The sequence below is a fragment of the Penicillium lagena genome (genome assembly GCF_028827675.1).
Source record: "Penicillium lagena strain IBT 129212 chromosome Unknown utg000006l_segment0_segment0, whole genome shotgun sequence".
In the NCBI taxonomy this organism is placed as follows: Eukaryota; Fungi; Ascomycota; class Eurotiomycetes; order Eurotiales; family Aspergillaceae; genus Penicillium; species Penicillium lagena.
This window is the reverse complement of record NW_026623227.1, coordinates 1,094,694-1,108,012: the sequence shown is the minus strand read 5'-3', so window position 1 is coordinate 1,108,012 and position 13,319 is coordinate 1,094,694. Positions and strand designations below refer to the sequence as shown.

Here is a 13,319-nt window from a genome sequence, read left to right as displayed (position 1 = left end):
CGAAGCTTTTATAATCACTGGCCTAGCATATTTGCTACAAAATGATCCACATAGCCGACAAAACCGGGTCAGAGACAATAGTATACTCGCTAAACAATGTATATCCATGTTTAATCATTAAATGCACGCTTTTGTAAGGGAAATTCACTCCAGACCAGGAACTTTGAAGTCCTTCGAGGCCCACTTCTCTGTTACCTTCCGCTTGGCCTTCCGGGCCTGCGTCACTGGCTTGCGAGACTCGAGTTTGCCCTGCACGATCAGCGTACGGAACCGGTCATCCAGCAAGTTGCCCTCGGGTTTCAACAGACGTAACGAGTCCTGCAGTTCATCGGGCAGCACAAGTTCCAATGGTTTCTCCGGGACGCTATAGTATCCGTTAGTTTGTGACTCAGGAAAGAAAACACCAACAAAGGACTTACGGATTCTTCCCCAGAGGCTTCCGTCGTAGAGTAGTATCATCGCCCTCCTCGGAGTCATCTGCATCCGACTGGTCCTGAATCTGACGCTCCAGCTCCTGTTGCTGGGCTCGCTCAGCAAGCTCCCGCACTTGCTCAACCTGCGCCTCTTTCTTTTTCAGCTTAGCCTCCCACTTGGCCTGCCGTTCGGCCTCCTTGCGCCGGTTGATCTTGTTGCGTTGCGTCTTGGTCTTTCTCTCGGGCCGCTTCTTGTTTAGCCATTCGGGTTTCTCGTACTCGCTTTCAAACCCTTCCCATGCGCTCTCGTCATCCGACTTGACTTCGCCGTCGTCATCATTGGCCTTAGCACGCAGGAGTTCTTTCTCCCGCTCCTTCTGCTCCTCTTCCAAACGTTTCTTCTCTGCCTCCACGGCCTGCTTGCCGTGCTCCTCGATCAGACTGTCCCACTCCTCAAACACAGGGTTGTAACTGGTTCCGCCATGTGGCATCCGAACCGACGGGACCGACTTCCCATTTGCTGCGAGAGAGATCGGTGCTTGTTTTAATGTAGACGGCGCAACTTTCGCTTTCGGCTTCTCCAAGAAATCAAATCGTGGATCTTCAACGGGAGCCGACTGATCTTCTTCGTCCTCCCAAGGGTCGTAGATTTCATCGCCCGCGGTCTTGGTGGCAGGGTTTGCATCCTTAGCAACCTGCTTCAAACGGAGCCATTCCTTGCGGCTGACCCAGTCGCTTTTATGCTTCTTGGTCTTCGGTTCAATGACCCCATCGGTGACATTGGGATTCACCCTTTTGCGCGAGTCCAATGCTGGGATCGCTGAGCGCTGGGCCAGGATCTCGTCGGCCTTGAGTGACTTGTGTTTCTTTGCATAGGATTTCCGCACATTCTCGTCACCTTTGGTGTCGATGGTGAACAGTTCTTCCGAAGGCTTTTCTGCGAGGACGCCACTAGTCGCAAGTCAGAATTAGATTGGCGCAATAGAGAAGAAAGTAGGGCTTACCCTTTGATCTCTTCGTCTTTCAGAAGACGTAGGCCCTCCTGCACTTCGGTAACGTCGACATTCTTTCGCCAGGCCTTCTTACCCTTGCGCGAGGGCTGCTTGTACTGCTGGGGGGCAGCCAGTGAGGTCGACATGGTTGACTGACAATAAGTGAACTTTTCTTATCGCAAATTCCAAAATTTAGAAAAAATTCGGGATCTGCTGACATAAGCACCCGCAGGGGCGCCAAACGCGGCAAAGTCACGCATTGCGAACTCATTTTCGACTCGCTTTTCTTTCTCATCATCGATCACGTCGTTTTGCTGCGCGCACATCTCCCGGGGCTGTCACTCACTTCCCCCGTCGTCCTCGGTCGTTATCCTCAGGAGATTCGACAGCCCGCTGAGTGCGGTCGCGCGTCATGCCTGTCGTTAAAGGAGGTGTCTGGTAAGAATCTCCGGATGGATCACTAGCCTCCATGGCACTGCTGCTAACACGCTTCCAGGACCAACATTGAAGATGAGGTGCTTCGGGCAGCTGTAAGCATTTACCTAAACCTAAAATCATATTCGACAAATGAAGCAGTGCTAATCTCATGCGCTTACAGGTCTCCAAGTACGGTCTCAACCAGTGGGCCCGAGTGTCCTCCCTTCTCGCCCGGAAGACACCGAAGCAATGTAAGGCACGCTGGGTAGAATGGCTGGATCCCGGCATCCGCAAAGTCGAATGGTCGCGCGAGGAGGATGAGAAGCTTTTGCACCTGGCCAAGTTGATGCCCACGCAATGGCGCACCATCGCCCCCATTGTCGGTCGCACCGCAACACAGTGTCTTGAACGCTACCAGAAACTTCTGGATGAGGCGGAGTCCCGTGAAAATGACGAGTTGGGCTTGGGAGGGCCGGGCGTTGAGTCGGCAGCTCCCAGTGCGGACGACGTTCGTCGCCTACGGTATAGTTTTTTTTTATCAAATTCTTTTGGATCAAGCTAACTCGCGTGTTTTAGTCCTGGAGAACTCGACCCAGATCCCGAATCTAAGCCAGCCCGTCCTGATACGATCGACCTGGATGAAGATGAGAAGGAAATGCTGAGCGAAGCACGAGCTCGTCTCGCCAACACACAGGGAAAGAAGGCGAAGCGGAAAGCCCGGGAGCGCCAGCTGGAAGAGTCTCGCCGCCTAGCCGTCCTGCAAAAGCGCCGTGAGCTGAAGCATGCCGGAATCAACGTCAAGGTTGTGACCCGGAAACCGGGCCAAATGGATTACAATGCGGATATTCCGTTCGAGAAGCCCGCTGCTCCGGGCTTCTACGATACCATGGAAGAGCAAACCCGCAACGAGCGCCAGCGTGAAATGTTTGATCCGCGGAAGCAGCAGCTGGCCAACAAGCGCAAGGGTGATCAGGACGACGACGCAGAGCGAAAGAAGCAAAAGAACGACAAGAACAGCAACTCTGCTGCCTCTGCGGCTGCAGCGCGGGCTGGCCAAATGCAGAAAATCCGTGAAGCCGAGCAGAGCAGCAAACGTCGAGCTCTCGTCCTTCCAACACCGCAGGTCAGCGAAGGCGAGATGGAGGATATTATCAAAATGGGAATGGCTGGGGATAAGGCTAGCCGGATGAGTGCCGATGAAGAAGGGACGCGCGGGCTGATTGGGAACTATGGGTCCATTGTTGGAGGAACACCGATCCGAACTCCACGGGCTGCTCCGGAGGAGGATCACATCGCCAATGAAATCAAGAACATTCGTGCGTTGACTGAGACGCAGTCGTCCCTTCTTGGAGGTGAGAACACTCCTCTTCACGAGGGCGGCTCTTCGACAGGCTTCGATGGCATCGCTCCCCGTCGACAGGAGATTGTCACTCCCAACCCGATGGCGACGCCATTCCGACAGGCCAACGGTGTTGGCGCGACACCTATGCACGGCGGAGTCGGTCCTGGTGCCACACCACTGCGCACGCCGCGGGATCACTTCGCTCTGAATCGGGAGGGTGAGGGCCAGCTCGTCGGCAGCACACCCCGAGACATCAAGATGCACGAGAAGTTCACGCGGCAGCAGATGCGCAGTAAGCTGTCCTCGCTTCCCAGGCCCAAGGAGACAGAGTGGGAACTGGAAGAGCTTCCTTCGGAATCGGCGGAGCCCATGGCTGCTGTGGAGTTCACCGAGGAGGATTCTGCTGAGCGTGACCGCAGAGAACAGGAGGCAAGGGCGCTGGCTGCTCAAGCCGAGTTCAAACGTCAGTCCCAGGTGTATCAGCGCGGCCTGCCTCGCCCTGCTGTTCTCGATTTGAGCGCATTGATGAAGCGTGCTTCTCACGTCACTGATCCAATTGCCGGTCTGATTGCCCAAGAGGCCGCGGTCCTCATCGCACACGACTCCCGAAAACACCCTGTTCCTGGCAGCAAGGTCGAGGGCAAGGCGCCGAAGTTGGGTCATCTGGACGACAGGGTTTTGGAAGCAGCTCGCGCCGCTATTGCTGCCGAAATCACCTCGACAGAAGCACAGCAGCAACAGGAGGAGTGGCAGGGCAAGTTCGATGATGCGTGGTCTTCAGTTCGCGTCAATGCCCTCCCCGGGTTGGAGAATTACGACGACGACGAGGACCCGTTCGAGGAGGAACAACGCATGATCGGGGCATTTGACAACGTCCAGGCCTCGTTGCTTGCTACAGCGGAGCGCGGGAACAAGCTGGAGAAGAAGCTGTCGCTTCACTATGGTGGATATCAGAACCGGGCCAAGACGCTGCGGTCGAAGATCCTTGAGGCCAGCACGGCGCTGCCCAAGGCTCAGAATGACCTCGACTCGTTCCGCACGCTCCAGATCTCTGAGGAGGCTGCCATCTCCCGGCGAATGGAGAAGCTTCGTGATCAAGTGTCGTTCGTCATGCGCCGAGAGCGCGAAGCCCAGGAGGTGTATAGGAGCCGGAAGGATGAGCTGGATGAGCTCCTCGCTTCGAGGAACCATTTCTCATCGGTGTAAGATGATCTCAGGGTTTTCACTCTTGATGTTGATCGCGACCACAAGTTTCACAGGAGAAGAGGAAGTCTCAAGCCACTCTTGCGCGTCAAAGAGCAAGTTGTCTTGCGGACTCTGATAGTCCCACCTCCACGACGAAACCCAAGCTTGCAATTGTCGAAATGGGAGCCTAGCAGCAATTAGCTTCCTTTTGCTAGTTTCCGATCGTAACTAATGTTGAACCGAAATACCACACGTTATCAATATTCATCGCATGTAGCTTAAAACCAATAAGCACGTCAAATGATCTTATTGCGTGGTCGTGTGCAGGATTCGGCATAGTTTTCGCAATCAAGATACTCGTTAGATAAATGAAGTGTTGTTTCCAGAGGAGGTTACGATAACAAGACATGGCGGCATGTACTTAGTGGAGTAGACGACTGTACGGGTGACTATACAACAAAATTCAATGCGGATAACCAGGTTTATAAAGGCCATTTAGCAAGGGAAGGAAGGCACTATTCATGTCAAGTCAATTTTCAGTCCTATCAAGAAAGACTTCAAGAAAATCAATATGTGCAGCAGAGTCCAATACATCCAATTCAGTCCATTGAACTATACACAAGGACAAGGCAAAGGAAATAGAGCATCATCAGACAGGAATCATCACAGAATGGAAAAAAAAAAAAGCTGCAAAGCATGAATAATCAAGTGACTTGCTCAAGCTCAAGCAAAGTCCAGCTGCGCCAAGAATATGATAGTATGTATGGTAAAAGGCACACCGGAAGTAAATGGCAAGAAAGTGACAACCTAAAAGTAAGTCAAGTCATGGTATCAGAAATAAAAATAAAACTACTCTCTTTCTCCAAAGAGCCCTTCATGAAATTCAGCAGAAAGAAACATCGCAGATTAGACATTGCGGTATGAGCCCGGGGCAGCATTCCGGCCACTCTGCAGCACAGTTGGGGTTCTGTTCGGCGGGGTCTCCGTCGAGGCGGCATTATACGCCGTGTACTGCTGAGATGGCGGAGAGGGCAGAGGACCGGCCGGGGGCGGCGAAGGCGAAGGGAGATTGGGGGACATGCCTCTGTACGGAGCTGCTGGCTGGGAGGTGTAGGTGGGCGGGTACTGGCTCGCGCCGCCGATGGAGGGGGAGCCGTGTGTCCCGGGCCGCCCATCTCCGAGGATGGCGAGTAGGCCATTGGCACGGGGCTGTAGGTTGTTGGTGGTTTGTAGGCGCCCACGGGCGAGGGGGAGGTCACGGCGTGGGGGGCTGTCATGGCGTGGAATTGTCCGTCGTTACCGCCGTTATTATAGTCGTCGTACGGCTGGCTGTGGTACGACTGCTGCTGCTGCTGGGTGTCGTAAGGGTTGTGGGTCATGGCGCCATTGACTGGTGATGACATGCCGCCTGGGGACCGGGGTCCGTAGGGATCTTGCTGTCCGCCGAAGGCGGCACTCGGGCCTGGCGAGGGGCGTCTATAGGGATCTTGCTGTCCGCCGAATGCGGCATTCGGGCCGGGCGAGGGGCGTCTATAGGGATCCTGCTGTCCGGGGAATGCGGCATTCGAGCCGGGCGAGCGGCGCCCGTACGGACTAACGGCTGCCGGGGGTGCCATGACTCCCGGCGAACGATGGCCGTAGGGATCTTCCTGGCCGCCAAATGCAGCTCCAGGACCGGGCGAGCGGCGGCCATAGGGGTCATTGGGGCCGTATCCTCTGTAGACGGACGACTCGCCATGGTTGGTGGGGAGCGGAGGCGGGAAATCCGCGTACGCGACACCAGGCGACACCGAACCCTTGCGGTCCAGACCATGGCCCTGCGGGTTCAACGGCTCCATCTCGACCTCATCTGCATTGGCGTTGGGATCCTCCACATGCTTCTCGACAGCGCTGTCCCAGGTCGGCATGGCGGGCAGAGAATCCTCGTCGACCCTCGCGGACGGCTTAGAACTATCAAACCGCGCAGTCTGCACCTGGCCGCGGTACGCAGGCGGGCCAGGAGAGGGCTGGTATGTTGGGTTTGCGCTCGGCGGCGGAGGCTGATGCAACGGAGGCTCGTCGTAGTATTTGGGCTGCTTGTTTCTGCGCCGGCCGGAGGGACAGCAACAGCCGCAGCAGGCCGTGCAGCATCGGTACCCACAGCAGAGACAATTGATCACGCAGGCCAGGATGCAGAGAACAATCACCGAGCCGACGATGATGCCCACGATGACGGGCCACTTGCAGTAGGTCTTGGACATGCATTTGTCCCAGCTGGACACCGAGGAGAGGTCGCTGGAAATATCCCGGGCCCACAATGGCCGAAGTGTTGGACTCATAGTGGCAGGTTTAACGGAAGTGTAGACTTTTTGCAGAGATTTGTAGAGGGTTTGCGACACGACGGCTCACATCCCTTCCTCACAATCGCCACAAGTTCTGATTTTCCCCGTACCAATCCAGCAGGCGCGGGGGAGATGGTGAAAACGAGTGTACAGTAAGAATTTCTTGAAGAATACGGACGACTGAAAAAGTCTGCGGCAAGTGAGGTTCAACGAAAGAAGTACGGTATCGGCTTATCCCGATAGGCTGGGCGGAAACGAGGGGGGCGACTCAGGCAGCAGGATAGCCGTTCAGACAAGGCAGGCTGAGTCGGAAGGCGAGGCAGTGCCCGTTGCCAGAAATAACCACCAGACAGGGCGAGAGAACGAGAGACAAGAACCACAAAATAAATCAGGCAGACAGCAAACAGGATCAGGCCAGCCCTACTGCGACTCGGGAGTTGACAGGAGAGAAAAAAAGCTGAAACACGAGGGGGCTCCAACCCACAGAGCCTATCAGGGGATGTTAGTCACGTGCCGTGTACATCTTCATTTCGGCTGCAAAGTGAGAAGTATACGGCGAGGATATTACTAGCAACAATACTTGATAGAATAGAAGTATCATTCTGCTCACAAAGGGAAGCGTATCTGCACTCCGTCCAGCTCAGCCCATTAAACTAACTCCCCTCCTTCGTGTGCGGTTATGTACAGCTGCAATGTCCGTCGCGATGCAAGCAAATTACATCCTCCGGGCCGGATGCCACAATGACTCCAGTGTCCAAATCAAACATTAACGTCGACAGGCGACAAATGCAGCATGCTGATGATGGTAGTAGTTCCCCGCGCCGAACAGTAGCGCGCGACAGGGTAACGTGGTTTGTACAGGGAAAGGCGGAAACGGTGGGATTAAAGGGCGGTAAATGCGAAAATCAGTGGTTGGAGTGAGAGGAAAGGAAGATGCCAGAGGGTCGAGGGCAGAATGTGGGGGAAATTAATCGAGCTCATCGTGGGCGGTCCGGTCGTGGCGAAGCCCAGAAGAGAAGAAAGAGAAGCCGCTGGGCAATAAGCCCAAAGATGTCATGCGGGTTTTGGAACCGGAATCAAACAAGGTCGTAGACATAGGAAACGGAAAAAGTCTCGGGGTCGGAAACTGGGTCATCAAAGGGTGTGTCCCGGTGTCGTTTGGGAACAGATGTGGCGAGGGTGGTGGTGGCCACCGCGCGAAGAGAAGTCAAAGAAACAAGACACAGGCCCAATCGAGTCAACGGGTCGTTGGAACTCGGCATGAGAGGGAAAAAAGTCGTCAAAGAACGAACGATATCCAAGTCGGATATCAAAAGAGATCGGAAAAGGCATGACACTGTCAATCCAAGCGCGAGGACTTCACGCGCTGAGCAGCTCCTGGCAACATGGGCGCAGCGGGCAAGCCAGCGCTAACGCCAAAGACAATCACCCCCAGTGGTTGGTGGTGTGAATTCGTCTAGAATGAGAAGCGAAAAGAAAATGCGGATGCATCAAACATCCACCAGAGAGCAAGGGGAAATGCCACAATCAAAACACCCGCTCCAAAAACATGATAAAAAACACGAGGCGCCATAGAGCAACGTCACCAGAGTATCCATTCAATAAGACAACATCCGGCGGCCTGGGGACCGAGTGGGAACAGGACTTGCGGAAAAGGGAGAGTCCAAGAAGCGATTCCGCTCATTACTGCCAAGTCGGCAGCGACCAGTCGGGCTATCCTCCATCTGAGGGGAGTGCTGGCCGAAGGCGAATGTCTGGGCGCGGTTCAGTTTGGACCTTTGCTTGACCTTGCCAAGGCCACGCTCGCACGCGAATTCGTGCTCCTTAGCGCTCATCTCGACGTAGTTCTGGGGGTAGCACAGAGCACGGTGCTCGGCAAAGAACGCGCTGTAGCCACCGTCCAAGATGTACAGATCTGGGTAGGTCAGGTTGGGGTACGAGTCCACATTGACAGCCCGGTCATGGTGACGGATGAACTTAGCCATGATGGGTGCCCGATGTGCCGAGTACTCGCAGTGCAGGATCAAAGCCGTCCGCGGCTTGGCAGCGTCGAACAGCTCGCTGGCTAGCTTCTCCTTGTCATTGTAGTTCAACGCTCCATTGATGTGGCCGCCCTCATATTCGTACTCGAACCGACAGTCGATAACCATGATGTGGTCGAATTGATCGTTGAATTTTCCATCCATAATCTCCAACAGAACACCTTTTTCGATGCGAGGCAGGGAGTCCGCCTTATCCTCTGGGATGAAGTACGGCAGCTTGCAGCTGGGCGAACTCTGAATGTCACTGATGGACTGAAGGGGTGCATTTGCAGGTACCTTGGCCTGTTTTTCTGCCATGACGTCCGCAGGGTGCTCAAACATGCTCAACGAGCGCCGGCACTGCTTGCGGGGTCGCATCAAGGGATGTGAAGGCTTGCGGATGGAGTTGGGGGCGGGGGAGCCACTACTACGAGCATGGTGGAATGGTGGCCGAAGCCGTGGAGGCGCCAGATGGCTGGACGACTGGTTGCGAGAAGCCGGTCGTTCGTGGGGAGGCGAGTCGCCAAACATGTCCTCCAGCGAAGTCGACGTGCTCAACGAGGTCTTGCCTGCCGCGGTACCAAATCGAAATGGGGGCGCCTTGCTCTCTGGCGATGGCTGATTCATCCCCAGCTGGAAGGATTGGGCCTTGCTCTTCGCCAGACTAGGCCGAGGGAAGGTAGGACGCTTTCGCCTGTAGGTTATTCACTGTTAGACCAAGGATCCTCTCTTAATCAACGGCATGTCTTACTCGAACGGCTCCACAGCTTCCATAGGCGATTCCTGCAGAGGACTAGGCACAGCCGAGGTTACCGGCGAGTCCATGGGGGTGCACTCCGGAGTGGGCGACTGCAGTCCAATCTCTGTGGTGATGATGTAGGCAGGTTTGTGCGGCAATGGAGACATTTCCATGACGTCCATAGCGGGAGCCGGTGATGAGGATGGCAGCGGCGGAGTGGTCATGACATTGTCTATTTATGATCCTCAATCAGCGTGCTGCCTTGCAGTCATATCAAAGAGACGGGTACTTACCCCATCCATTGGCCTGTCCAAGCATACTTGAAGAGAACAAAGACCGTCGTGGCGTCGCCAATTGAGGACTAAACATAGTATTAGCCATTGTCTGCCCGATCAAACGGAACCCAGGCAGCCACACGCACCTTTGATCAATGTGGAAGTTCTGGGACAAGTCTGCCGCCAAACTTGCCGTCGGGGAGGACCCCCGAATGGGCTTCATGTTGAAGTAATCCGGGCCCGACTTCTTCATGGACAGGTCCTTGAAGTTGAAGCTATTGGCGGCAAATCCCCCCAACGACGGATACGAGGTGGGACTATCGGTGCGAAAGCAGTGTCCAAACATGACCGAGGGAGGCTGCATGGCAGCCAACGGAGACGAGTGCTCCATGATGATGTAGGAGATCTAGTTGGGGGCGAATCACCGCTCCCCAATGACCAATCCAACGCTGTTCTACAGGTCCGCGGATGTCCCAATGCCAAAATTCTTCCGTCACCAAGCTGTCCGGCAGAGCAGAAACGAAGCCAGGTCCCAGACCCTTCTACCGAAGAGTCTTGATCACGCCAGGGGAATTTCAAAGGATCATGGCCAGGTCCGAGGGGAGAACAGGGATGGTGACAGGAGGGGAAGCTCGGGGTCCTCAGGCGCTCACTCTCGCGGGGGCCGAGAGCAAGGCAGGCGGCGGGAGGTGGAGGGTGAGGTGGGTGGGAGGGAGAGTTGGTGGTGAAGAGAGCGGGGTGGAGGAAAAACGAGGAACTTGAACTCCGCAAGAGGATAGTTAAGAGAAGAATGAGAAGAACACGAGAGAGAGAAAAGAGGCCGTGAAGCTGAAGGGATGGCTGTTGCAATGGCAACGCCGAGTGGGGAGGATCTCCAGATTACATACAATCGTCACGATCCGGTATGGTGGTACACGGTCATGGTACTATGGAGGTACTTGCCGGACCGGCCTTTCTGTAGTAGTGCAGCAAGTACCTTAGCCCTACCTCCTGTCTGCCGTCACTCCTGCTTGCCAGCTCCGATCCAGGCATGGACGACCGACTAGTGCCGGTCTCGAATATTGCGCACGCGCTTCCGCAGGGGCTGTAATGCCCGTGATCTTGGCCGGCCCCCCCCCCATCCCTCTTACCGTTGCCCGGGCTCCCTTGCCGCCGTCGCTCCCACTACGCGCTGCTCAGCAACGCAAAGCCTATCAGCGCCCGGACCGACCATTCTTGTTCGGGCTGGCTGAGGATTCCTTCCTTCTTGGCCATGTGCTCGCTGGCCCTTCATCTATCCCTGGCTGCTCAATTTCTGGGGAAACAAGCGAGGGACTCCCTCTGCCTGCAAGCCCTAACTGCCCTACCCAGCCTGTATGTACATACATTATTGTAACCACGCACAAACTCTAGTTGTACGAGGGAAGACGCGAAAAATCCACAGCCTCAGCTTCCGAGCTGGGTCTAGTATCCACCCGAAAAGAAAATTTTGACTCGTCTCACAAACATCCCGTGCCGTCACAAAAGGAACCGGACGCCAACTCAGCTGAAAAACACGGCGCCAGATCGAGCCTAGCAGCCGAATCTCCACTTGGGTCTCCATCCAAAAAAATTCCATAACAGGTCCCGTCTTTTGTGTTCATGCGAGTCACTCAAGGGATCGGCCAATGCAAGGTCCTGCTCGGGAGCAGAACAATGACAGCATGCGATAGGGTCCAGTAGTCGGCCGCGTCCTAACGTCATTTCATTGAAAAGCACGGTCCGGTTACCCAGCCAGACCACAATGCTCGGTCCACCCGAACGGGAATCGGGCCAGAAACCATTGAAAAATGAATGGAACAGTGCAACTCGGACCTGACGATCCCTCCCTTGGAGGGAAGACTAGCGGGGTCGATAAGCACCAAGGGGAAAATGGCTACTTGCTGTCCCCTCTGGGCCGCCACTGATTGGCCGCAAGGCATGTTCAATGTATTCTCTAGATCTCTGTGTAGGAGAATACAGTCCGTCATACTCCGGAGAGATCCATCCTGTTCATGATGATGCTCTCAAGGAGGGGAGAAATTTTGGAGAATAGAGCCGTCTTCGAAGTAGCCGATCATGTTAACAATGCACTCCGTAGCATCGAAGCATAGATTCAGATCCATTCTTGCGTAGTAAGAGATCAGAAACGAAGAATAATGTGCCGCTGCCCTTACTTGCATTCCTGCGGATCCAGGGCGGAAGGAAGGCACGTTTCATTATCTCATTATTTGCGATGGAAGGGATGGAGCATCCCTGTCCTCGATGTTTTACCGGGTATTAATTCCTTGCCATCACCACAGGACAGAAAGGGGTCCCGCATTTCGTCCTGGTCTGACCCCAAGAAACCGAGACAGTTGACCACTTTTCGATTCTGTCGACTGGAACAGCCTCGTGGCTGAGCACTGTTTTCGCGTGCTATGGGCACTCATGATGGGGGCCAAATCATCAACACTATGGGGCCTTGGCACCATGATGGGCTGGGAGTCTCGACGTCACCAAACGAGAAAAAGACTCATTCAATTGCACAAGATGGCCGCATCATCGGCGCAATGATCATGAGGATGGACACCCCCGATCGAGGCCACACCAACAAACCCACCGTTCGTTGAACGCGGCCTGTTGATCCCCGATCATCCTCCGCGGCCTCGGTAAACAAGGCCTCCCAGTGTCCCACCCCCCATGATGGTCGACGGGTCAGCTTATGCACCCCACAACTAACTGCTGAGTCCCCGATGCCCCTCCCGATCGGATGAAACACCGGCTGCGTGAATCAATCAGGGCTGGACTGATAGACCCGATGTCTGAAGGCATCAACAAAGAACTTGTTGTGGATCTTCGACGCGTCCCAACTGGTCGAAACTTGATCGGGATCCCATCCTGGTCCGTGGGGCTACGTCAGAAGTACATCACCGCCGTGTTGTTGTCTGTGCGGCGGGCTGGACGCCTGGGACTCCTTGGACTCGTCCAAGAAACCAAGCATCCTCACAGGAATCCTCCTCCCACGCGTGCTCTGACTGTTTTGACTATTCCTCTTTGGGACTGGCTGCATCGCCTCGTTTCAGGCCACGGACGGTCTCCCACTCGGCCAGCCCCGATCGTCTCCACCGATGATGTGATCCATCGGCCATGTGTATGGAATGCACCAGTCAGCTTGCCCGTGCAGCCGAGCGGACCTGTTCGCACGCTGCGGGGTCCATCACATCTCGTGTGCCGCCCTGTGATCTGATGTCAGATGTTGTGTTGTTGCGCGCGAACCTGTAAACAAAGCGATGCGTGAATCCCGCAATGTCCTATGTATTGGCATTACCGGTATTGTCTGCCTGTCCGGCTGGCTGGTTCGGCGATTTGTCAAGTTGCTAACTATAGGACACTAACGGAACTATCGATTCTTATTCCATGCCGTCCTTCACTATGACAGCCCACACGGGGCTTCAATGCTCCCAGTCGTGCTATGGGGGTGGCTTTGACGGAGCGCAATGTCCATGAGGCTCCGGTGGCGGTCTAGGTCCGTAGTTAGTCTGGATCTGTCACTTTGGTGGCCATGGTCGCACAGAATAAACCATAATATCGATTGATTGAATAATTGCTGTATGTAGTAGTATGACTAGGTCGGC

At 55.0% G+C, this 13,319-nt stretch overlaps 5 protein-coding genes across 5 annotated transcripts; 2 read left to right on the top strand and 3 right to left on the bottom strand.

Moving 5' to 3' along the window:
* Positions 1-144: 144 nt before the first annotated feature.
* On the bottom strand, positions 145-1,551 carry N7510_008590 (ribosome biogenesis protein NOP53; the record flags this gene model as incomplete). Its single annotated transcript, XM_056980515.1, has 3 exons — positions 145-364; positions 420-1,364; positions 1,418-1,551. 3 exons carry the CDS (start codon positions 1,549-1,551, stop codon positions 145-147), a joined length of 1,299 nt encoding a protein of 432 aa, XP_056830724.1.
* A 266-nt stretch (positions 1,552-1,817) lies between these two features.
* Positions 1,818-4,370, top strand: cef1 (putative cell division control protein (Cdc5); the record flags this gene model as incomplete). The annotated part of the gene is made up of 4 exons (XM_056980514.1): positions 1,818-1,843; positions 1,902-1,935; positions 2,004-2,344; positions 2,399-4,370. 4 exons carry the CDS (start codon positions 1,818-1,820, stop codon positions 4,368-4,370), a joined length of 2,373 nt encoding a protein of 790 aa, XP_056830723.1.
* Positions 4,371-5,255: 885 nt separating this feature from the next.
* Positions 5,256-6,667, bottom strand: N7510_008588 (uncharacterized protein; the record flags this gene model as incomplete). Its single annotated transcript, XM_056980513.1, has 2 exons — positions 5,256-5,558; positions 5,591-6,667. 2 exons carry the CDS (start codon positions 6,665-6,667, stop codon positions 5,256-5,258), a joined length of 1,380 nt encoding a protein of 459 aa, XP_056830722.1.
* A 1,601-nt stretch (positions 6,668-8,268) lies between these two features.
* Positions 8,269-10,096, bottom strand: nimT (putative tyrosine protein phosphatase MIH1; the record flags this gene model as incomplete). The annotated part of the gene is made up of 4 exons (XM_056980512.1): positions 8,269-9,385; positions 9,443-9,662; positions 9,724-9,791; positions 9,852-10,096. The coding sequence occupies 4 exons, from the start codon at positions 10,094-10,096 to the stop codon at positions 8,269-8,271; spliced, it is 1,650 nt and encodes a 549-aa protein (XP_056830721.1).
* A 2,406-nt stretch (positions 10,097-12,502) lies between these two features.
* Positions 12,503-12,931, top strand: N7510_008586 (uncharacterized protein; the record flags this gene model as incomplete). Its single annotated transcript, XM_056980511.1, has 1 exon — positions 12,503-12,931. One exon carries the CDS (start codon positions 12,503-12,505, stop codon positions 12,929-12,931), a length of 429 nt encoding a protein of 142 aa, XP_056830720.1.
* Between the last annotated feature and the right edge of the window lie 388 nt (positions 12,932-13,319).